The sequence below is a fragment of the Pseudophryne corroboree genome, chromosome 12, assembly GCF_028390025.1.
Source record: "Pseudophryne corroboree isolate aPseCor3 chromosome 12, aPseCor3.hap2, whole genome shotgun sequence".
Classification (NCBI taxonomy): Eukaryota; Metazoa; Chordata; class Amphibia; order Anura; family Myobatrachidae; genus Pseudophryne; species Pseudophryne corroboree.
The window spans coordinates 159,557,543-159,583,552 of record NC_086455.1 but is presented as its reverse complement, the minus strand read 5'-3'; the positions used below and the strand labels follow the sequence as shown (position 1 = coordinate 159,583,552).

The 26,010-nt window shown below is 47.6% G+C and overlaps 1 protein-coding gene across 2 annotated transcripts; it reads left to right on the top strand.

Annotated features, from left to right (window-relative positions):
- Nucleotides 1-975: 975 nt before the first annotated feature.
- On the top strand, nucleotides 976-22,688 carry TMED10 (transmembrane p24 trafficking protein 10). Of its 2 annotated transcripts, XM_063948282.1 has the most exons (6): nucleotides 976-1,090; nucleotides 12,756-12,841; nucleotides 19,774-19,894; nucleotides 19,981-20,054; nucleotides 22,030-22,156; nucleotides 22,254-22,688. In XM_063948282.1, the coding sequence occupies exons 1-6, from the start codon at nucleotides 1,060-1,062 to the stop codon at nucleotides 22,373-22,375; spliced, it is 561 nt and encodes a 186-aa protein (XP_063804352.1). In that variant the 5' UTR covers nucleotides 976-1,059; the 3' UTR covers nucleotides 22,376-22,688. The 2 variants fall into 2 exon arrangements, with proteins under 2 accessions (XP_063804352.1, XP_063804351.1); XM_063948281.1 differs by lacking the exons at nucleotides 976-1,090; nucleotides 12,756-12,841 and adding an exon at nucleotides 16,314-16,564.
- The last annotated feature ends 3,322 nt before the right edge of the window (nucleotides 22,689-26,010 follow it).

Here is a 26,010-nt window from a genome sequence, read left to right as displayed (position 1 = left end):
CGGCTGAGTAAGTTCAGAGTTACTCAGAAACTACACAAAATGTTTTTTTGCAGAGCTCGGCTGCACATGCGATCGCACACTTGCAAAGCTAAAATACACTCCCCTGTGGGCGGCGACTATGCGTTCGCACGGCTGCAAAAAAAACAGCTAGCGAGCGGTCAACTCGGAATGACCCTCCTAATGCAACCGTGTTAGAGATGCCTGCGGTGGCTGATGTATAGGATGATCTAAAAAGCATTTCCATCCCGCGGCTGCAAGTCCGAGTCTTCCCGCAGCCCAGGTTCAGGGGGTCCAGGGAAGTTGCGCTACCTACAGGGGGAATGAGGGTAGGAAGGATTTGTACTGTGGCGCAAGTGGTCATTTAGGGCAGTCAGCCTGGCAACAGCGGATGTTTTTTTTTAGAACACTTCAGTTTTCTGACAGCATACTATGGAGGAGAGTGGAGAAACAGTGCCCCCCCCTTCATCTCTTGCCCATTCAGACCTAAATCTAACTCTTCTGAATGAGCCTTTGTAGGGTGACGTGCTCCGTACCGTCCCCCAGAAGCGGCTAACAGGCATTTCTGAGCGTGTTACTAAGAATAGATGATATCAAACATTAATCTTCAGAGACAAATCGTTCATTAGGCAACCTAGGCTTCCTTCTAGAGCCCAAGGGGAACGAGAAGCCCAGATTACTCTAACCTTAATAAATGGAGAGGGGGCCCACACCATGGCCTTGCCTAGGGCGAAGAATAATCAGGCTCTGCTAATCTGTATATTCCGTAATAGAGTGAAAGCCGCATGCAGTATGTAGCAGGGAGGGAGGGAGTCGTTCTTTTTATAATCTAGCAGTGTAGAGAGACAGGAATAGCTGCTTGCTCGATCAGACTACACTAAATTTAGACCAGCAGTGACGCCAACGTGCGTCTGAACGGCTTCAGAGACTTCCCTGCACACAGAACTGCTAACCTCAATAACATGAATGACACCAATCTCTCCGCACGTTGCAGAGCTCACAGAGGAGACCCCCTGGCAGCGAGAGACCGCTGACAGACACACACACTGAGAGGAGAGACTGATGGAAACACACATCAGTAGCACCGAGAACGGTAATTGGACATTCTATCTTTACAGGAAGTCCACAAATAAGGTCTTTATCATGACAGTCCTAGATAAGAAATAGAGAGTGAGAGAGCAATTGGAGAGGTAGCACTAAACCAAGTATAGGTATCAGAACATATAGATCCTTTATTGTTGTAATAATAAAAATTTAAATGTGTCATATAAACCACTATGGAAGGATTTAACGTTTTGTTAAATCTCTTTGCTAAACCATCAGTCTGGGGGTGATACACAGAGGTTCTTAACTGAGTAATTTGAAACAGGCGGCATTTCATAAGTTTCTGCATAAATCGATTACCCTGGTCATTCAGGATTTCCTTAGGCATTCCCAATCTGCTAATGGCATGTGCTAGTTCTCTAGCAATGGTCTTTGTTGACGTATTGAGCAATGGTACCGCTTCTGGGTTTCTGGTAGCGCCATCTATTACCACCAAAATATCTTGGTGGCACCGGGCAGCATTTATTAGCAGTCCAACCATGGGCCCGATTCAGTCCTGATGTGCGAATTTGCACAGCGGGCGTTTATTGAATGACTGCGTATGCACTGCAATGCGCAGGTGCATCACCAAACAGCGATAGGATGGTGCAAAAACTTAGACCGCAAGGCGTTCGCAAGGTGATTGACAGGAAGAGGATGTATGTGGGTGGTAACTGGTCATTTTAAGGGAGTGTCAGGAAAAACGCAGACGTTCACAAGTGTTTTCAGAGCGGGTGTGTGACATCAGTTACGGCTCCGATCAGCCTGTTTGTATCGCACTGTAGAAGTAAGTCTTGGGCTATGCACAGACTGCAAAAATCATTAGATGGTGAGTGGTTTGCGAACGGATTTGCAGCTTTCCGCTGTCTGGTGGAATTTTTGCACGGCGTACACATGCATTCGCACACTTGCACGGCAGGGTTTTCTGATCGCAGACCTCTGGGTGGAGACTATCTGATCGCAGACCTCTGCAAATTTGCAGCACAGCGATCAGGTCTGAATTAGGCCCCAAATCCATAGCTATTCTCTCAAACGGAACCTCAGTAATGGGTAACCGGACAAGCGGACTTTTAAAATGTGATCTTGGAGCGTGGTACTGACATTCAGGGCATGATGCACAATATTCAGATACCTCTTTATAGACCATGGGCCAGAAAAACCTCTGTAAAATTCTCTGATTTTTCTACCCCTAGGTGACCTGCAGTTATGTAACCATGAGTGCGATCTAACACCGTTCTTCTAATGTATATGCCTTGGGGACTACCAATTGTTCCACAATATCTTCCCCTTTCTTGGTCACCTTATACAAAAACTCCTGGCGTACTGCCATGTGAGGATATAACAATGTACTATCAGGGTCGACCGCGTTTCCGTCAATCACTTTTACATTCTCTCTAGCTTTTTCCAGAGTTGGGGCAATTAACTACTCTAAGGCAAAGATCACTTTTCTGACTTCAAGATCAGTCAATCGACTGATTCAACAACATTTCCTATTTCAGTAGGAGGTACATCATTCTGTGCCCAACTACTGCTCTCATCATACTCGGGCTCCCCAGTCATGCTTGAAAAAAGGAACATTTCAGACTTCGAAGACACAGCCACTGTATCAGTAACATTCTCAAGCGGTTGTGAGTTATTTACTTCTGTAACAAATCTGCTTCCCGCAGCTTCCAGATGTGGGCAAAATCTTAAATCTTTCCCCAATATAACATGATACATCAAGTCAGGAACCAAACCCACAGGGACTACAGCGGAACCACACTGCGTTTCTATGTTCACTTCCGCAGTAACGTAATACTGAGTATCCCTATGTATACAAGTTACATCCAAAGTTTTAAGATCCAGGTGGCTCAGCCACTTTCGCAGAATTGCAGGTAGGGACCGTAAATATCGATATATAATGACTCTTTCCACGATCTGTGGTCTTGTTTCTTTGTGGTAAGATGGACGAGGTCATGCATTTGAGAGTGGGGAGGATTTTCCATGTAATAATCCCACCGGTGAACTCGTTGTGCACAAACAAACACTGCGACTCCCAATCAAGTTAAGATTCTTGTTTCAATTTATCAGTCTTTGGCATCAGTCAGGCACAAGTTGAAAGGTGCCACAAGACTTGTCCACTGATCATTCGGCCAACTCCCTCTCTCAGCTGTTCTTACAAAAGTAGTTAGGCTTCAACATCACTCGGAGTCATCTTTTGCTGAAAATTATTTGCCCTTTATGGAGCGAGAGTTAGAATGTTGGTGGAAGTGTTCCCAGAGAGGGCTGTTAAATGCTGCACCACCACTTTGAAGGCCTCTCAGTGTTCTTAGGGCCTAATTCAGACCTGATTGTAGATGAGCGAAAAAAACGCACATCTACGATCAACACACAGCACACCAGTCCAGGATTTTTGTGCAATGTATTGGGGGTCATTCCGAGTTGATCGCACGCTGCCGATTTTCGCTGCGCTGCGATCAGGTCTCTACTGCGCATGCGTATGCACCGCAATGCGCACGCGCGTCGTACGGGTAAAATGCAGATCGTTGCTGAGTTATGGATTTAACGAAGAATCCATACTCACAGATGATCGCAAGAAGACCAAACTTTTGAAGACGCCATTTTTTGTTTTCTGTTCTTTTGAAAGTGTAAATGATGGAAATAAAATCAAACTTTTTTTTGACATGTTATAAGAATGTCTAATCTGTCATTTGATGCCTTTTGGAGATTTTTTCATCTTTCCTTGGCTTTTTTTTGCACATGAAAATGAATTTTTGCCTGGGGTGCCCAAACTTTCCATCCCCACTGTATATGTGTGTATGTGTATATATATATATATATATATATATATATATATATATATATATATAAGAGCTGTCTATGATCATGACTTATTGAAGAAAACAAAATAAATGAGTGCATTGTAGTTCTCATAAGTCAATGTGTGCAGGTGCATCAGTCTTATTAAAAATGGAAATGTCCACTGATTATGTTCTAGAGCACAGGTTCTCAAACTCGGTCCTCAGGACCCCACATGGTGCATGTTTTGCAGGTCTCCTCACAGAATCACAAGTGACATAATTAACTCCACCTGTGGACCTTTTAAAATGTGTCAGTAATTAATTAATACACCTGTGCACCTGCTGGGTTACCTGCAAAACATGCACTGTATGGGGTCCCGAGGACCGAGTTTGAGAACCACTGTTCTAGAGTATTCAACCTATTTTGTGCAAAGTAGAAAGAGCCCTCAATAAAAAGGGACATCAAACTCGATGCACTGAAACACCACTGGAACCCAAAAGAGCTACTTTTCTTAATTTTGTAAAATTGGGCAAAGAGGGTGGTTTGCGCATGCGCACGGCCATTGTGCATGTGCGATTGACAGCCGTCGGGGGGTGTCTTTGTGGCATTGGGGGCGGGGCATTCTGAACGGGGGCGGGCCGGGACAGTTTTTGCATGTGCAGTGTTTGTTCACTGGGAGAGAGGGCTAGGGGACATCCCAGCTGCAGACAGAGCACTGGGCATGCACCCACATTGGCGAAAGACATGCCCCTACCCACTAGGCCACGCCCCCTAATTGCACGCCTTCGGCGCGTGTCTGTGTCCCTCCTGCCAATTTTCTAAAGTTGGGAGGTATGCTACTGTTCTTTCCAAGTAAAAAGCAGGCTCATATATTGCTGTTCTCCCCTAGCGACGAGCATGTCTCCTGAGATGTTATGGCGCATTACACACAGTAAGATTTTGACCATGCGATTTCCCTTGAACTCCCGGGAGGCCACCACCAATTTTGACTATACAGTATTCACTTGCGATTTTGACTGTGCGATTTTGACTATGGGGGTCATTCCGAGTTGATTGCTAGCTGCATTCATTCGCTGTGCAGTGATGAGGCAAAAAAATCGTCCCTTATGCGTATGCGGCGTAATGCGCACACGCGAAGTACTATTACAACGAACAATGTAGTTTTGCACAGGGTCTAGCGAAGCTTTTCAGTCGCACTGCTGGCCGCAGAGTAACATGAAGTGGGCGTTTCTGGGTGTCAACTGACCGTTTTCACGGAGTGTTGGAAAAAACGCAGGCGTGCCAGGAAAAACGCAGGTGTGGCTGGGCGAACGCAGGGCGTGTTCGTGATGTCAAAACAGGAACTGAACAGTCTGAAGTGATCGCAAGCGCTGAGTAGGTTTAGAGCTACTCTAAAACTGCACAAAAAAACTTTGCTGCCGCTCTGCTATTCTTTCGTTCGCACTTCTGCTAAGCTAAAATACACTCCCAGTGGGAGGCGGCATAGCGTTTACACGGCTGCTAAAAACAGCTAGCGAGCGATCAACTCGGAATGACCCCCTATATACAATTTTGACTATGCTAGAAACTAGATTGTACACAATATAGTCAAAATTGCCTTGCCTGCACAGTCTATTTTTTATTGCGATACTGACTCGGCGGGAGCGCGCATCGGTATCGCAAGCTGTGCACACACGGTGCGATATGTGCTAACTTTTCTTACAATTTGTACTATATAGTGAAAATCGTCAGAAAACATGGCACCGCGTGTATGCACCTTTAGCCTGTGCACTATTTCCCAGCTTGGAAGACGGTAGACATGAGTACCCCGTTACATGCAGATTTCTGCCTCCTGACGTTTGTTCCTCTGTTTGTAAAGCTGCACCCACTTTCCGGCAGGCCATATTCCTTTTGTGCTTCAAGAACCTGGTTGGCTGGGAGGTATGAGGAGCTGGTGCCATTGCTGTATCCTGGAGGGGAAACGCTCTACATCTATAGTGTGGGCCTGTAGTGCACAGGCCTCTGTCCATAAGCTATAGAATGAGAGAACATTATTTCTGTAAGTGTGAACGGTTTATATTGGTATCCGGACTCCAGATCGACAGCAAAAAGGTCGACAAACCTTAGGTCGACGCAAATTGGTCGACAAACCTTAGGTCGACATGGACAAAATGTCGACAGGAACAAGGTCGACATGGAAAAAGGTCGACATGATTTTTTCACGATTTTTTTCTTTTTTGGAACCTTTTCATACTTAACGATCCACGTGGACTACGATTGGAACGGTTATCTGTGCCGAGCGAAGCGGTAGCGGAGCGAAGGCACCATGCCCGAAGCATGGCGAGCGAAGCGAGCCATGCGAGGGGACACGGTGCACTAATTGGGGTTCCTGGTCACTCTACGAAGAAAACGACACCCAAAAAAAAAAAAAAACTCATGTCGACCTTTTTCCATGTTGACCTTGTTCCTGTCGACCTTTTGTCCATGTCGTCCTTGTGTCCATGTCGACCTAAGGTGTGTCGACCAATTGGCGTCGACCCTGAGTCCCAGACCCGTTATATTACACGGCTCCGTTTCCGGTGTAATTGTGTCTGCTCCTATGTTTCCCCATTGATGTTTTTATGAATGGTCGTCACTGTGTGATGCTCTATTCATGGATCTCCATGACAATGCACAAGGAAGCAGCGGCCCCTACAGGCAATAATTGGAATGACTCCCAGTAAACTGAAGTTACTAGGATACTAAGGCTGGCAGGAAGTATAGGAACATACAAAGATAATCCTTCAGCATTCCAGACAATGCAATTTATACTGAGCCAATCTCATAGTTATCTACTGTCCCAGGATGTGCAGGAGACTACCTGATCAGGCTTCAAGGCTCCAGGGAGAGCAAGTGAAGCAATGTCTGTAGCTGAGATCTCTGCATTTTATTATCATGTAGGATGCAAGTCTCTGTCACTGGCCCATTGTAGAGTGCTATGGGAATTAGTTATTTCTTATCTAGTTTATCCCCTCCCTTACATGCATTGTGATGGATCTATAAATTAATTGAGCAACTTCCATTCTGTGCATCACTGTTCTGTGAGGCATGGATGGAATTAATAGTCAGAGGTTATGCTTATCCTTGTAGTGCCATATTGGAGGATCCTGGGGTGCCTCCAGGTAAGTTAGCGCTTAATTTAGAAATACATAAATGTATGACCCAAAATTGTGTTATCATACAGCGTAAAACCCCCAGAGCAGAGACGTCTTGCTGGCTGGTGGCTTACCATATATTTGCAAATATATGTTAACTGAGAAATCTGAATTTGAATATTATGTAGGAGTCAAGCAGTGTGCTTGGGCATTTGTTTTCTCTCCCCCAGAACAAGCAATGCTCTCAGAGGGGCACTTACCTTCCTATAAGGTGAGAGGGACAGTGACATTATTAAGCAGGTCATGTATTCACTGACTATGCAGGGCTGTAATGATGAAATGAGCATAATCGTATGCTACGCTCGCCTATTTAATGTCAAGTTAAGTTCACCTCTTTCTAGGGGCGTTTCACAGAGGTGGGGGCCCATGTGTACCTCCGGGTGAGCCCCCTCCTCTGCACGGCGCAGTAGTCTCCGGCACTTGCCGGAGTCTACTACGCATGCGCAGGTCTACGGAAACATGGCGCTCGCCATGTTCTGGAGACCAATTTAACTACTGCGCATGCATGGTGGCCATTTTGGCTGTGATTTTCGACGCGATTGCAGCGCCCAACGCTGGACTCCAGAAAGGTAAGTATTCAAATATGAGTGCAGTGTGAGCGGTGTAGTCCCCCATGGGCCCGTGTGCACCGCATGCGTTACACCCATTATAGAAACACCAGTGACACTTTCTTCATACCTCTCCTGTGCAAAAATGAGGCATGAGGTGTGGGCAGTAACTCACCATTTCACAATCATATTCATCAGGCCTAGGATTTACAGAGAACAGGAGAGCAAAAGGCAAACAGGCTGAGGGAGAATCCCAGGTAAGTGCCCGGAGAGTGGGTAATAATGGGAGAATCCCAGGTAAGTGCCCGGAGAGTGGGTAATAATGGGAGAATCTCAGGTAAGTGCCCGGAGTGTGGGTAATAATGGGAGAATCCCAGGTAAGTGCCCAGAGTGTTAGTAATAATGGGAGAATCCCAGGTAAGTGCCCAGAGTGTTAGTAATAATGGGAGAATCCCAGGTAAGTGTCCAGAGTGTGGGCAATAATGGGAGAATCCTAGGTAAGTGCCCGGAGTGTTGGTAATAATGGGAGAATCCCAGGTAAGTGCCCAGAGTGTTAGTAATAATGGGAGAATCCCAGGTAAGTGCCCAGAGTGTGGGTAATAATGGTAGAATCCTAGGTAAGTACCCAGAGTGTTAGTAATAATGGGAGAATCCCAGGTAAGTGCCTGGAGTGTGGGTAATAATGGGAGAATCTCAGGTAAGTGCCTGGAGTGTGGGTAATAATGGTAGAATCCCAGGTAAGTGCCTGGAGTGTGGGTAATAATGGTAGAATCCCAGGTAAGTGCCTGGAGTGTCGGTAATAATGGTAGAATCCCAAGTAAGTGCCTGGAGTGTGGGTAATAATTTGAGAATCCCAGGTAAGTGCCTGGAGTGAGGGTAATAATGGGAGAATCCCAGGTAAGTGCCTGGAGTGAGGGTAATAATGGCAGAATCCCAGGTAAGTGCCTGGAGTGAGGGTAATAATGGGAGAATCCGAGGTAAGTGCCCGGAGTGTGGGTAATAATGGGAGAATCCGAGGTAAGTGCCTGGAGTGTGGGTAATAATGGGAGAATCCGAGGTAAGTGCCCGGAGTGTGGGTAATAATGGGAGAATCCGAGGTAAGTGCCTGGAGTGTGGGTAACAATGGAAGAATCCCCGGTTTGTGCCCAGAGTATGGGTAATAATGTTTCCTGCAGATTGCCAGCTGAGTAAGCATGGTCATACTAAGGCTGGCATAGTCGGGCGCCTTGCGAGGCCAGGTAGTATGCATCCAGAAACGCAGACCCTGGCCTTGCCGCTCCCGGAAAACAGGGCGACGCCCCCATTTCAGGAAACGTCTGTCCCAGCACCGCCCCACCTAACGCCACTGCTTGAGGCAGAGGCAGAAGGGGGACTGCCTGCATCACTCAGGACCCGCTCTGCACATGCGCAGAATCGGGCCTGGAATCTGCATGGGCATTTGTATCAGCGTGTCCTGCTGCATCAGGCCCATAGAGTGTTGGTGGTGCAACTACGAATCAAATGGGATCAGTTTTGTACAAATAATTTTTTGCGAGAGCATAAAAGTAGACGATCATGTCCCTCACGCAAGCGTCTACTTTTTTTGCTCCTGCAATAATTATTTGTGCAATAATAAAGGGAGACGCCCTGGTATGTGCCCAGGAGTGTGGTTAATAAAGGGTGTAGTCCAGGTAAGTGCCCAGGGTGTGGGTAATAAACATAAAAACCCAGGTAGGTGCATTAGGTGTGGGTAATAACTGACCGGGACTGCAATCCATAGAGGCGCACCTGGAATTGGTGTGTGACTATGCCCCCTGTAGAATGCCATTAAGGCGGCATGACCGCATGCCACGTCCCCATTTCATGTCATGCTAGGGACAAGCCCAGCACTCCGGCAGATGCGCCTGTACCCAAGGTAAGGGTGAGCGTACAGGATCAAAGTCACTAGGCAGACTTGGAGACAAAAGATAAGTAACCCAGGTGGATATTGCTAATGAAGAACAAGAGGAAAGAGTGCCTTGACCAAGAGAGCTTACAATCGAAGGATAGGAATGAACAGTTAGAGCAGGCATGTCCAAACTGCGGCCCTCCAGCTGTTGAGAAACTACACATCCCAGCATGCCCTGACACAGCTTTAGCATTCTCTGTCAGCAAAACTGTGTCAGGGCATGCTGGTATATGTAGTTTCACAACAGCTGGAGGGCCGCAGTTTGGACATGCCTGAGTTAGAGGCTGATCTGTGAAGAATGGCAAGTCAAAGATGGAGAGGTAAGTAGAGATTAGGAGGAGGGCTGTTAGGCTTTAACTTATGTTTTACAATTACTCAAGTGACGGATGGGCGTGTTTTCCCCTTGTCTATATACAGTGCCGTTTTTTTGCGGTGGGCAAGGGGTGCCCACCGCAGCACTTTGTGGCTCCATTGTGCTCCCCCTCCTCCCACTTCCCTAGTACTCCGCTCAGGGGGCGGAGTTTTCTGGAATAACGTGGTTGCGATGTGATGTCACAACACAACCGCGCCATTCCGCAAAACTCTGCCCCCCCCCCACCAAGCAGAGTACTAGGGGGGAGAGGGAGCGGGATATGTCTGTTGGTGGGCTGGCACCCGCCAGCGAACATATTACCCTTGGCAACGAGCACTATCCTTGGCAACGAGCATAGATCCCAGAGCATGAAACCCCTGGCAACGAGCATGACACCCAGCACATGAAACCCCTGACAACGAGCATGACACGTGGAGCATGAAAACCCCCGGCAACGAGCGCGACACCCAGAGCATAAAACCCCTGGCAACGAGCATGACACCCAGCACATTAAACCCCTGACAACGAGCATGACAACTGGAGCATGAAAACCCCCGGCAACGAGCGCGACTCCCAGAGCATAAAACCCCTGGCAACGAGCATGACACCCAGCACATGAAACCCCTGACAACGAGCATGAAACCTGGAGCATGAAAACCCCCGGCAACGAGTGCGACACCCAGTGCATGATACCCCTGGCAACGAGCATGACACGCAGTGCATTCTATTGAGTCCACGCTCCTCGCTAGGAGCGTGCACAAAATAACACTGAGAGCCAACTTGTCTAGAATCAGCCATGTTTATATACAAAGGTAGAGGCTGCTCCGCTGAATTTTGTCCTGGTACCACTGATTCTGGGGTTTGGGATCTGATATCTAGGTCTCCCACTCGGAAAAGAGTGGTTTCCTGAGTTTGGACTCCAAGGTCTGGCTCCACCGTCAATCTGAGTTCAGCTCTAGGAAGTCTGGAGCTAGATGTCTGGGGAACAGACCAGTATTGTCAGCAGGCGGGACTCTCTGAACCTGCCTAGTTCAACAGAACCTGGGCGTCCGTACAGAAAGACCCTCTAATGTTCTACGAAGCCAGGCATTGGTTCTAGAGGAGCAGCACAACTCCACCGGCCCCTTCCACAAACATTGCTCTTATGAGTTACATCCAAACCCTGCCACACCTGCTGGTGCAGTTCCCCATATTAGACATTAGAGGGCGGTAATCTTGCATCACAGAGACCACAGACCCCAGCTGACCACCAGGTGGGAACTCTTTCATTATACAAACATTTTTGCTTCTACACATCTGCATTAACTTGTTTATATATTTCTGGACACATAAAAATAAATACCACAAAAATTCCTGGGAGCATGTAGCAGCACGGGGCCCTAGAACCATGTTATATTACATGTGCGGCTAGTGCCATATCAAGCTTAAACAGCTGCAGGCTGGATATTAGCGCTATAATGGGTCTTGGTAAATGATCAGTCACAGGACGCTGCAAAACAGGCGACCTGCACTGGTTTCTGCTCTGGAAAATTGTATTCATTGTTAGGAAACACAGTCGGTGGTCTGGATGTTATAACTATTGGTGGTGTTGTAGGACAGGCCTGGCCAACCTGTGGCTCTACAGCTGTTGTGGAACTACAATCCCAGCATGCCCTGCCACAGTTTTAGCATTTCCTCATAACAAACCCGTGGCAGGGCATGCTGGGATTTGTGGTTTCACAGCAGCTGGAGATCCACAGGTTGGCCAGGCCTGTTGTAGGATAATGATGTATGTTATATTATATTGCTGCGTACTCTATTAAGTCATGGATTGGATATTACAGATGGAGGTAGATTTACTTACGCTTCCTTAACAGACAAGCGGAGATGTTTGCTCCTAGCAACCAATCAGAACAGCTTATCATTTTCTAGAACGTACCAGTGAAATGATACCTGGAACCTGATCGGTTGCTATGGCCAGCTTTAGTAAATTTACCCCATGGTCTGGATGAGTGGTCTAATCAGTTTGGGCATAGGGATATAGATTTTATTATTGACGTCAATTCCGGGACCAAAAAGACTGAAGTGATCGCAGCGGCTGAGTAAGTCCAGAGTTACTCAGAAACAGCAAAAAGCTTTATCATCCCGCTCGGCTGCACACGCGTTCGCACACTTGCAAAGCGAAAATACACTCCCCCGTGGGCGGCGACTATGCGTTTGCACGGCTGCTAAAAGTAGCTAGCGAGCGATCAACTCTGAATGACCCCTATGTGCACTGCAGGGGTGGGGCAGAAATAACATGTGCAGAGAGAGTTTGATTTGGGTGGGTGGGTGGTCTTCAGTATGCAGAATTTCGGGATCCTGGCGCACAGTATACCGGCGCCGGAATCCCGACACCCGGCATACCGACAGCTATTCTCCCTCGTGGGGGTCCACAACACCCCTGGAGGGAGAATAAAATAGTGTGGCGCGCGTAGCGCGCCACCGCGCCTGCAGCGTGGCGAGCACAGCGAGCCCACAAGGGGCTCCTTTGCGCTCGCCCCGCTGTCAGTATGCTGGCGGTCGGGCTCCCGGCGCTGGTATGCTGGTCGCCGGGAGCCCGAGCGCCGGCATACCGTACTACACCCGGGTGGGTTATATTGTTTCTGTGCAGGGTAAATACTGGCTGCTTTATTCTTACACTGCAATTTATATTTCAGTTTGAACACCCCCCACCCAAATCTAACTCTCTCTGCACATGTTACATCTTCCCCCCTGCAGTCCACATGGTTTCGCCCAACTGCTAACAAATTTGCTGCTGCGATCAACTCTGAATTAGGCCCAAGTTACGTGGCTACTTCATAAAGAGCTGATTCCACTTTCTGATTGTATTAATGTTTTTTTTTTTTTTCTGTTTGTTCCACAATCACTGAGAGATCTGCTGGTCATACTGGGAGATAGAATACTTCTGATTGTTCTCATTGTGACGACGTTAGAGCCCACTGGTGACACTGAAGGTATGGTACGTATGCCCCTGTTTACAGCACTTTCAGCAGCCTTCTCCCTTTGTTCTGTCCTGTGTGGGTGACATGTGACGCTGTTCAGCGCCGGCTGGCATAAGCTGAGCTTCTGTCCACTGACTGACATGCCTGTCTTCCTGGAAATACCATGACAGTGTGGGGCCTGCTTGTCACTTGGTAATGCCTCCTACACGTAACTTCAGGGTCACAGGAGGCGGATGACGAAATCCGGTAGTGCTGAACAAAGATAATATGTAGTAGAGTGATTACATCACCCTTCTCCTTGTGTATCGCCAATGTAAAACGAATTATCAAATCCTGGAAAGTGAAACGGGATAAAATATGTGCGAGCAATGAATTGCTCTGGATCATCATTCTGCATCTGGTGGGGGCTGTTTTCCACTCCCGAGCACCACAATGAGCAGCTAATTCTCCTGAAGCGCACTTATCTGCCGCAAGGTGGGCAGGGACAGGACTTATGTGATGAAGCCCCGCCCAACTCCGTAAACACTGAGCAAGTGGCTTGATGCAATCTATCATTGCGTTCTCTCTAGAGATGAGCGGATTCGGTTTTACTCGGTTCTCAAAATGGCATCCTATTGGCTATCCAAAACACGTGACATCCGTGAGCCAATAAGATGCCGTTTTGAGAATCGAGTAAATCCGAGTAAAACCGAATCCGCTCATCTCTAGTTCTCTCCCAACATATCTGGGAGACTTCTGGATTCTTACTAGAATCTTGTGTCACCCCTGTCTGTGTTCCCCTCCCCTTTAGAATGTAAGCTCTCCCGAGCAGGGCCCTCTTCCCTCATGTGCCTTTACGTCTCTGACTTAACCTATCTTCTTTTCAATACTTCCTCCGACGGCACCAAATCCCCCGGTTTTCTGCCGTCCTGATACTTATTTCAGTGCTGTTTACTGACGCAGCCATGTTTATTTACCCTGTACTTGTCCTATATTGTATTGAGCTGTAAGTCTCTGTCTTCATGTTTTGCTTATTTGTTCACTCTGTAATTGGGCGCTGCAGATCCCATGTGGCACCATATAAATAAATGATAATAATAATGATAATAGACTTGCCGAGAGCGCAGTCAAAGTTCCCAGATAAGGTCCCGGAAAGGCGGGAAAGTACCTGGAGGATGGAAATTGCCTTGCCAGCTTGATGTGACATTAATAATAATATAATCGTGGCCTGCCTCCATGACACAATGCCGCGATTTGCTGCACTGTGTAGCAAGGGGCGGGGCCATGATGCACAATTCACAGCAACAGTGGGGGCGGGATTTACTAAAGGGAAAATGCGGTAAAACCCCTGTTTTACCGCATTTTCATATGTACTAACTCCCGATCACCGCATTTTCGCACCATAGGGTATCGCCATCTTTTTATGGCGATACCCTATAGAAGTCTATGGGATTCTTACCGCCGCCGCCGCCGGATCCCGCCGCCCCACACTGCTCACAACGCCCCCCCCCCCTTCCCCCCGGCATTCCTGAGCCGCTGCTGGTGCAACCCCCCTCTCCATCCGGCTGCAATGGGGAGGAGGAGGAGCCCGGGGACTCCCTGAACACGTCACCTCCCGAGTATGGGAGGTGATGGAGACCCCGCCGACCCTCACTGACCCTGGAAGACATCATCGCTGGGGGCCTCCTATACCGCATTGCGATACTAATCGCATATGTTAGTACATATGCGATTAGTATCGCTGCGGTAGGCGGCGAGAGGTGGCGATGTCTTATAGTACATCCCGCCCTGGGTGTGATTCGGGGGGGGGGGGGGGGGGGAATAGGTTGTTTGATTACTTTCCTGGGATCTGGGAAAATCTCCTCAAAATGGAGTGACTCCCGGAAATCCAAGAGAGTAGGCAAGTTTGCACGAATGGAGGTGTGGCCAAATTACATCATACTTGTCCCTCCCCACAGACGCGCTAAAGTACAACTAGTACGAAAAGTCCTTCCATAGTGAGCGCTTTCTCTGGTGCCAGAGAGGAACATCACTTAATGTACAGTAGATCAGTATATAACAAATTATCTTTTCCATGTAAAGTGTTTAACATCAGTTATGTCGTCATATTTCTTGGCACACAGGTAGACTTGCTTAGCACACATTCATTGCACTGAGACTTTCTGTCCTCCCTGTATTCTTTCCATTCTGCCCATTTCATTTTGAAAAACAAAAATTTAGAGAGTTTCCCGGTTTCTGGAGCGTCGGAAAGTATGCGTTAATTAGTTACAAGCCCGTCAAAATGATGGAACAACATAACAGTAATGTCAGCGCTGGTGGCTGTGCTCGCCCAAACGGAGCAACTCTTCAATTGCTCCGTTGGGCGCCATCTAGTGGCCATTGGCATGCAAAACACTTGAATTCCCCCCATGGAGGTGAGGAGCAGCATTAGCCTTTTATTATATAGGATGGGCTATAGCTTCCAACTTTTCATATAGTCACTGATCCAATATGAAGTAAGGAACAATGCCTGTGACCTGGGGAGTCTGGAAGAGCTCACTGGAATCTGGGAGGTATATTTACTAAAGTGTGGGTTTCTAGAAGTTGAGATGTTTCCCATAGCAACCAGATTCTAATATCTTCTAGAAGGTGCTAGATAAATGATAAGTCTAATCTGATTGGTTGCTATGGGTAACATCTCCACTTCTAGTCTAGCAGGCATTCCAGATAAAAAAACAGCTAGACATTACAGAAAACTGGTGAAATGGAAAAACATGGTGTTCTCCACAGTAAAGGGCCCCATGCACTAACGCGACATGTCCGACCCTCATGTCGCAGGCGATCATCCCGGCAGCCTCCCAGGCGGCAGGATTGCATAAGATACATCATATGCGGTACTTTTGCATACAATGGGGTAGATGTATTTACCTGTAGAAGGCATAAGGAAGCGATAAAGCAGTGTTAAGTGCAAGGTGAAAATGCACCAGCCAATCAGCTCCTAACTATTAATTTACTTATGGGAGCTGATTGGCTGGTGCGTGTATCACCTTGCATTTATCACTGGTTTATCACTTCCTTATGCCTTCTCCAGGTTAATCCATCTGCCCCAATGTATCTTATGCGATCCCAGCCATGTCTGCGGAGCCAGACATGATCGTTTGTGCAGCACATTCAATCTAGGGGATCCGATGCTCACGGGAACGCGCATCGGATCGGAAACACCTCCAAAATGCCCAATTTCACGCGATATATCTGCCCAAATACCCGAAATCGGATAAATTGTGCATTATCGTTCTAATCTATGGGGCCCTTAACTTTTCAGACGTTTGCTATCGTGTTCTAAGCTGCTCCATACAAATGACAACTGGAATATGATCGGTTGCTATGGGTTACAGCAGGTTTCCACCTGTAAACCAGCTACAAAAATGTCCTCTACGGCTTCTTGGTCTCCAAGCAAATGGCGGTCGCGGCGACTTCCGGTGCTGTAAGCGTCTCACGTGACAAGCGGCAGCCAGTCAGCGGCGTCCACATCAGGGTAGGGCGGAAGTGCGGGGTGGGAGACTGTCTCTGCGCCGGGCTCTCTCCGCATATTGCTCCCCATGGCTCAGCTGCTGCTGTTGCCGGCGCTCCTGCTGCTGCTCTGCGGCTCCGTGCGGCCCATCTCCTTCCAGCTGCCACCCAACAGCCGCAAGTGTCTGCGGGAGGAGATCCACAAAGACGTGCTGGTGACCGGCGAGTATGAGGTCTCCGAGGCTCACGGGCAGGGCCAGGTCCGCTTGAAGGTGAGAGACCTAGGGATGGTCCTGTGACAGTGAGGTCTAGGCCTCTGTGGTTCTAGGCGGTTGGGGTCTGGTGCTGCAGTGATGGGGCATCTTGGTCCTGCTATAGGGAAGGCAGGCCCTTCTTCTCCGTTAGTAATGGGACTGTAGCTCGGGCCGGCGGGGGTATGGCCCACCTTGGAGTGTCAGTGGGTATGGTAGACCGGGTGCCTGAAGGTGTAGGTAGAGGAGCGTGGCCCTCCTAGGGTGTCACTGGGTATAGTAGGACGGGGTCTGTGGGTGTAGGTAGATTAGCTTGGTCTTCTTGGTGCTGTCACTGAGGTCTGTGGTTGTAGGTAGAGGAGCTTGGTCTTCTTGGTGCTGTCACTGAGTATGGTAGGATGGGGTCTGTGGGTGTAGGTAGAGGAGCTTGGTCTTCTTGGTGCTGTCACTGGGTATGATAGGATGGGGTCTGTGGGTGTAGGTAGAGATGCTTGGCCCTCCCAGGGTGTTACTGGGTATGGTAGCCTGGGGGTGTAGGTAGAGGAGCTTGGCCATCCTGGTGGTGTCACTGAGTATGGTAGCCTGGAGTCCTAGGAGTGTTGGTACAGGAGCTCGGTCTTCTTGGTGGTGTCACTGGGTATGGTAGGCCGGGGCATAAGGGTGTAGATAGAGGAGCTTGGACCTCCTGAAGTATCACTGGGTATGGTAGCCTGGGGGTGTAGGTAGAGGAGCTTGGCCCTCCTAGGGTGTTACTGGGTATGGTAGACTGGAGTCCTAGGAGTGTTGTTAGAAGAGCTTGGCCTTCTTGGTAGTATTGCTGAGTATGGTAGAAGGTGCAGGGAAGCTTGTGAATGAGTTATAGACCACCTGAGGGGAATGGTCTAATGGGGTTACAAATGTTATGGTTGATCAGGCACTGCTTCAACTACCTTAATGAGACCACCTCTCTGCAGTATAATATATTTACTAATAAGTAGTATTTTGAAAATGCATGAAAGATTTGAATGCAGTCTGGCCCAGGAGCATTGTGCATCATTGTGTGGTGTGGACTAAGTCAGGGTTTACAGGCAAATGATTGGCTTACTTAGTGGTTGAGTGACCCCAGGCCCAGGGTTGTGGTATAAATATGTATATTTCTGTTGAGTGAGATGTAATGGGTGATCGGAGTGACCTCCTGCAGGCCAGTTGCTGTGTATGCTGTTAGGTGGCCATAGAGTTTCACAAAGTGTTTCTGAAGCATTTCCTATCTTACCACAGTCTCTGTACATAGGTGTTAATGAAAAGTGTAACCAAACATCACCGTAAGGGGCCCACTTACCAATGGGTTGTAGCTGTTTAAAACGTGTTGCATATGATAAATGGTGCTCCAGCCAATCAGCTCCAAACTGTCATGTTTCAAACACATGAAAGTTAGGAGCTGATTGGCTGGAGCACCACTTATCATACATAAAGGGTTTGAAATAGCTGAAAGCCGTTGATAAATGGGCCCCTAAGTACAGCCACATCACTGTGAGTTGCCTGAGCTCTGACCAGCAGCTACTACAACATAAGCACTTTCCTCCCGGGAGTGTGGGAACTCTACCGGCTGTCTGTCCCTACGTTCTGTCGCTGGTGGCACAGCTGTTCCTATGTCTGGAATTCCCAAATGCTGCTCATGGTGTGTCCTCAGAGGTTACTGACACACACTATCCGGCAGTAGCAAAAACCTGTAGTACTGATCTGGTGTGTGTATATATAATTATTATTATTTTATTTTTTTTGTTCTATTTGAAAATACACAGAATAAGCAAAGCAATGATAATGTTTCTTTAAATTTAGCATTACTGTAAATAAATGTCTATTTAGGATCGACTAATACCCCTTTCACACTGCACAAATAACCCGGTATCGCCCCCGTATATTGCCGCATTGCTGTGCGGTGTAAAAAGCGGCCATGACGAATTCCTGGGTCGCCTGACCTGGTAATTCAACCCGGGAATAAAGCAGTGTTATTCCCGGGTTAAATACCAGGTCAGGTGCAGTGTGAACGGATTGCCAGGATCGGTCACTGCATAGGGAGAAGCGGCGCAGAGATGATCTCATCTCTCAGCGCCCCACCCCTGATGTCTGCTCCGCCCCCACCCGCGATTGCTACCTGACACGGCATATTGCCGGGTCGATAAGCAACATGAAAGGGCCCAATTCCCGGGTGCGACCTGGCATTGTAATCTGAAAGGAGTGTAATTAATATAAGAAACAACTTTGAATGTCATTTGCTGGGAGAGGGGGAAAAAAAAAGCAAAAAACGCAGAAAGGAAAAAGCAAGAGTAGGGGGTATTGCTACATCATGGTTTAGACCAGTGGTTCCCAACTGCGGTCCTCAAGAACCCCCCCAACAGTTCATGTTTTCCAGGTCTTCTCACAGAATCACAAGTGAAATAATAGCTTCACCTGTGGATCTTTTTAAAATGTCAGTGAGTAATGAGTGCACCTGCCGAGTGTTTTGGAAAACATGAACTGTTTGGCGTCCTCAAGTTTTGGAACCGCTGGTTTAGAGTCACAAAGTTGAGTGAATGTTACCCGGTGTGTAATGGTGGCTCGGAGTGTTCAGTCCGTGATGACCAGATTTTAATAAAGCAGTCAGTAATTTCTTGTAGAGCAGTTGTGATGTGTACCATGCGGGAAACCAACCAGATGGTGTTGACGGTAGCTGATGGATGGGGTGAAGTAGGGTCTTTCCAGTGGAGAGCGTATTGACATTTTTCGGATATGCTCAATAAGGTTTGACGTTTATTAAGGCCCCTGTGGAATAGGACAGGGCAGAAGAGTCAAGTGAGGAAACTGGGATGTCTACAGGCAGAATAAGGACATTTTAGCTAGTTCCAATTTGGGGGGACTCCAACAGTGTTGGAAGGCCTAACCGAGAGATTGGTGAAACTTTTTTTATATTTTTGATGCTGACTTGGATATACCCCTGCTGCACACACCTGGGCCTGTTTGGTCCTGGAGATGTAGCTTGTTTGCCTGGAGTGTCTCTAGTTATCCTGCGTGGTGTACAGATTTCAGTTCCATGTAGTCCCATATCCCATCTTACGTGGTTGTTTTTCCTTGCCTGCTGGCTATGAGGCTCCCTGATGTGACTGAGCTGGCCACTGTGTGTGCTTCACTTTTGCCCGCCAGTGACGGGATTGGTTCTGATTTTTATTCTACCCTGACAAACGGGCTGACCCACCTGTACATCTGCTTTGTAGATCACCGACTCGGCTGGCCACATCCTCTACTCCAAGGAAGATGCATCTAAGGGGAAATTCGCCTTTACCACGGAGGAGTACGACATGTTTGAAGTTTGCTTTGAAAGCAAGCATCCCGCAGGTTGGTGGCTCGTTGTCGGGTAGCTGATGGTAGGTGAGCACTCAGAGAGCCCCGGTGTAAGCTTCTGACCCTTCCTGTGTTCCCAGGTGCTGGCCGTGTGCCGGACCAGATGGTGGTTCTAAACATGAAACATGGCGTGGAGGCCAAGAATTACGAGGAGGTGAGTTGTGTCGTGTCACTGTAACAATATAACAAGTCCTTATACCTCTGTGATCAGTACAGCTGAGCTTTTATTGTCCTAGCTGGTCACAAATACAACCGTTCATAAAACATGTGCTTCAGTCATTTTGGAGCTTTTACAGATGGTATTACATATTCCCTATGATGCAGCTGCCCCCTGCGATTGATTTGGAGGGAAGTGTGACCGGACGCTGGCTCTCATTGGCTACGCCCAGCAATCACAGATTGGGTTTGGGTCACAAGGAACCTGCCCAATAGGGGATTCCCTCTTACTGCGCAGTGGGTGGGTATTTTGCTGCTACCACCAGGCTCCTACCACCGGCACCTGGAACTGCTGCCACGCCTCCTGGTTGGTGTTGGCTGAACCCCACCGGTCACTGGCCAGGCACCTGCTTTAGTAGCTGGCAGAAGGTGGCGCTTGGAGACGCCAGGCTCCTTCCAGGTAGGCGGAGAATGGGACTGCGCTTGTCGCATTTCTGTTGGTCACAAGAAGGCAGCCGTCGTCTTGAAGGCTAAGATGTTTATTTGGTCAAATGGCCTTAAAGAAGAGGGCAAGCATACAAAACATTACAGCCCCCCCCCCCCCCCCTCTCCTCCATGTCCTCTCTAATCAATCAGGCTATCTCACAAAATATAAATACATTTCAGATTACATTTCAAAAGAGTTAAATCACTAAATAAATTATTTGTCCTGCTTTCCCTCCTTGTACACACATACAACTCAGAACAGTTTGCATTCCTAAAACAGTCTGATTTAACATAGTCTTTTAGTGTTCACTCTAGGAGTGAAAAGGGGCAGGGCGCCGGACTCCGGGGGCAAATTTGCGCACGCGGCGAAGCCGTGCGCCCGAAACGGGGCAGCGGCCACGCAAATTAGGGGGCGTGGCCACGCCTACGTCATTTTAGGGGGCGGTTCGGCCCACAGACGCTACCATAGAGAGCGTCTGTGGCCGGCGACGTCCCTGTTGGGGGCGTGCCCAGCACCTCCGTCGGTGCTGGGCTTCCCCCAGCTCTCTCCCAATGCGTAAATGGATGCCATGCGCATGGCATCTATACACGCCGGGAGAGCAGGAAGCGGGCAGCTGTTCTAGCAGGGCGCCGCAAAAGGGACGGGGCGGGTTTTGCCTGCTAAAAAACGGGCAGGGCGCGGCGCCCTGCTAAAACACCCTAGAGTGAACACTAGTCTTTCTCATGTAAAAATGTGATTTTCATATTTGTATATAAAACCAGTTTCGCTTAATAAGAATCCTTACAACTTCATAGGAACAACATGAAATTCTGAAACCCAACAATACTATTTATTCTCCTATGTGTCTCTGAGGCACAAAATATTCCCTTGGACTGCATCTCAAAGAAATTGCTTGTCCAGGGACACCCTTGCTTGTGACATGCTCATTAATATAGGAATTCCTTGGTAAGAATGTCCCAAGGCAATTTGTTCCCAAATGTCAAAGCCTTAAAAAAACAATATACCTTAAACAGAAGTGCAGTGTTCTGCGTTCCCATAATTCTCTAACAGTGCACTGAATATAACCTGTTAAACACATTATTAAGTATACATTTAGTCATTTACGGCCATTCGTCTATTAAAAATAATGGCGAATGCGCCACAAGTTTAATCTGTGTGCCCGGCCTCTGGCCACAGGAAGGTTTTGGCAGTGACCGTTTGGTACTTGCTGCAAAGTAAAGGGGAATGTGTTTCCCATAGAACACCCTGATTTTAGCTCCGCTGCTTTTCTAAGCCACATCACCTGATAGATGGAAAATAGGGGACATCTCTAGGTAATGCGGCTATGTTTATGTGAATGACCTTACGCGGTCCAGTATACAATGACATGAACGATCCCTTGGCTTGTCTACTTGCAATGCAGACAGGCTTCCTCCCTTTTGGATACAGATGAGTAATGCTCGACGGCTAGCGTTATATAATTTGGGTGTCTGCTTTTTCTTATTAGATCGCTAAAGTGGAGAAGTTGAAGCCGCTGGAAGTGGAACTGCGTCGTCTGGAAGATCTGTCCGAATCAATAGTCAACGACTTTGCCTACATGAAGAAGAGGGAAGAGGAAATGAGAGATACAAATGGTGAGACCCTTTTTGTTTCATGACCTCTTCCTTTTTTTTTTACCTGTCTCTTCCCAGTGAGTGTACGTGAGGTTGTCTGACTCCTCGTCTCTTGCAGAGTCCACCAATGTGCGTGTGCTGTACTTCAGTATATTCTCCATGTGTTGCCTGATGGGACTGGCCACGTGGCAAGTCTTCTATCTCCGACGCTTTTTCAAGGCAAAGAAACTGATTGAATGAACTCATGACTTCAGTCATCCTTACAGCGCCCCGTCCCTCCATCCCCCTGGGTGTCACTGTCCGCCGCAGAACGGCCTGCAGATTTGTAGCGAATGCCTCTCACCCCTTTATCTCCAGTCTCATGTCCGTTCTGATGCACTACGACTCTTACAGGGTGTCGCGTCATGGGGCCAGGTCAGATCGGCCCGTTACATGCGGCATTGCTGTTGATGCCCCTCCTCCGCGGTGTGCGATGTTCTGCAGATCCTCTGCTTGTTCTGCTGTAAATTTTGGATACATATTTTTCAAATTAAAGAAGAAACGTGGGTGAAAACTTCCAGCCTGTGGCGTTGATGATGAATATTGTGTATACGGGTTGGGTGGAGGTGACACTGCCCTGATGATGATCTTGTCTGAGGGATGGCAGCTTTCTGTGTCTGGTTCCACGTGCGTTATCTGCTGGAGGACCACTGCCATAACGGAGTTCATAAAATGTATATCCGACTCCTGACATCCTGGAGCTGTGTAGTACAATTCAGAATTTGGAGCTTTGTAACCTGTTTATCCATAGGACTAGCGATTCTATACGTATAACTTGGTCACAGTGAGTGAATAGATATATATGATAGAGATCTCTTATGATCTGCAATAGAATCTGCAGCTTCACTTCAGTATGTTTACGTGTAGGGGACACACTTGCTTCCTCTTCTGAAGCGTCCTTATCAATATCTATAAGTCACTCATCCATCCGTCTATCTACACAGGGGGCGCAGATAGTGTAGCATCGTTAAAACACAATAAATACTTTTTGCATTTTAATTCAGTGGTTCCTAACTGCGGTCCCCAAGGCTTCCGAACAGTCCAGGGTTTACGGATATCCATTCTTAGGTACAGGTGACTTAATTAATTGATTATAAGCAGGAATATACCTAAAACCTGGACAGTTGGGTGCCTTGAGGATCGCGTTTGCAAACCACTCCTTTACTTGAAGGATGTTATTTTAGACATATAACAAAAAAGGAAGCTTAGTCTAGGGTATAAGGGGCAGAAGTAAATATGTAAGGGTCACAACTAAAAATGTCAGAACTAAATATTAGGCGATATTGCATCTGGTAAAGACATGGGTAATATGTTTAATGTTAGGAATGTCATGACATGGCTTGGGTTGAATTTCATAACTGTGATCAAACTGATGGTGCACCAACTTGGCATGTGCATCACCTCCACAGGCTGCATCTGGCTCGTGTCTCCATTGTATGCCCTGTGGGTGGCAGAGGCTGAGAGTCTTTGTGGCTCCCGGGTGTCTTGTCTGGAGTTATTGCTGGCATTCTATGGGTGTCCTCCATCCTGTTCTGTGGATGATGTGCAGCTACTGGGAGCACCCAGCCCTATGCTCCACCTATTTACTGTTGCTCCATGGTTGCTCCCAGGCTCAGCCAGTGGCTGTGTCGTGCTGCGGAGATCAGTATTTAAAAAAATGTCCAGAGCGTGGCGCTCTGTCAAAAGAGCCTAGCGTGACCACTGACTATACAGGTGGTGCAGTTATCCCACACGTGGATCCCTATACACCAGGGCTGGCCAAACCGGTCCTCGAGATCTACCAACAGTTCATGTTTTCCAGGCCTCCTGGAGATCTGTAGAATTGTCGGTTAGGAATGAATGCAGCACATCTTAACTAGTAATGACTACACATGTGCACCAGCTAGGTGGTCTGAAAAATGTGTACTGTTGGTAGATCTCGAGGACTGGTTTGGCCAGCCCTGCTATACACAGATCAGTATACATTTTGAGCCTGGGCTTGAAGCTTGGTGTTAGGGACCTACCAGATGAGGTCACCTGGTCGCGGTTGGTGGGTCCATATTATTGGCCAAAAATGATGCTAAGCGCCTCCAATTTTGCTCTGTTAGGTTGCAGAGTTTATTATAAGTATTCTGATTAGCAGAACTTAGTACTATACAGTGTGCAGCTGCATTTTCATTTTATTTATTATAACCTATAATGCGTAGACATAGTTTTTATGTACGTAGTTACTGCTCAGCGGAGTGTTCAGCTTGTGGATGAGTGCCTGCAGTGGTGCACAAACCAGATAAGCATAATAACATACAGCGTGTCCTCATTCATCATTGCTGCAGTCACACCAAACACCCCCGTCTTGGCACGCCAGGTCACGTGTACATTTTTTAGCTGAAAATGTGTATAAATTACAATACAATGTGACTAGGACACACAAGGAGACACTGCTGGTTTAATTTGATGTGACACATGTATATCTGTGTGCGACTGAGTCTCAGAATCTGACAATGTAGCAGCCACAGCTGTTTTCCCACTACAAGTTCTGTTTGCTCCGTATACAGACTCAGTCATGCACAATATGGGTCTGATTCAATTGTGTTACATTGTACTACCACTAGGGGGCGTAATTCATTTGTTGATTCTTTTAGATGCCTGGAAGCCTCGGGGATGACACGTCTTCCCACAGCCTCCTGAGGTGCGAGAAGAAATGTGCGCTAAGTCTGCATGCCCGGAGCTGGACTTTAGACGGGTTTAGCCGTTTTACGCGGCTAAACACTGTCTGATAGGCCGCGATATGCATATGCGCCCAAACATCAATAGAATTGTGGCAATTGTTTTGCCTTCTAAACCGTCCCATTTAGATGTGAAATTCTACCATTAGCATGGGCGCACACCAATACATTAAGAAAACACGTTAAGACGCACAGTTGTCTCCCTATTGTACTCACATTTCTTTTTCTCTACACACATTCTATCATTTTTTTCTCTGCTTGTTTTTAATTGATCATACAATACAGTTATTACATAGACAATAAGTTATAGATCATTACAAAGAGTGCACCCTATACAGACCCATTTTCTTGCTTCTTAATGTTGCACAGAAGGTCTTCGGGAGGTAACAGCGCCATCTAGTCAGCCTGACCCAGAACTACAGTCTGCTGCTCTTCTTTATATAACGAATGCGGAATTTATAGGTGTGCATGTGACCGGATGGTCCCGTGCGAGAGCCCTCACCGCTGTGTATCCCGCCCCCAGTCACAGAATGGAGTTTTAGGTCACACGGGACCTGGCCAATTAGGGGATTCCCGCTTACTGTCAGTAACTGCCTGTTACTGACTCCACCCACTGCGCAGTGGGTGGTACTACGCTGCCACCACCAGACTCCTTGTAGCCGTGGCGTCTGGAACCATGTGTGGTGTTGACGAATCCTCAATCGTCGTTTGCCTAAGCACAGCACGTTAGCAGGCGGGAGGCGGAGCTTGGAGCTGCTGGGTGTACCCTGGACAGCCGGAAAATGGAGCTAGGTATCGCCTAGCCCTGCAGGTCACAAGATGAAGTGGTCATCTTGAGGCAGAAGATGTTTTATTTACCCAAAATAGTCTTCAAAAAGACTCAGCAATACAGCAGAAGTTTACAGCTTAAAGTAGTTGGTATAATACACCTCTGAAGCTCACAGGCCTCTTTTATACAGTAAAACCACAATGCAGCTCAGGGGGTAGTTCCCCACTGAGTCCTTTCTGTTAGGATATATTACAAAATATTAATAAATTACATTTTAAAAGGATATAAGTGCATGAAGCAATTTCCTCCTTCCTATCACACACAAAATTTGGTTCATTTAAACTCCATTCCTTACCACCTGG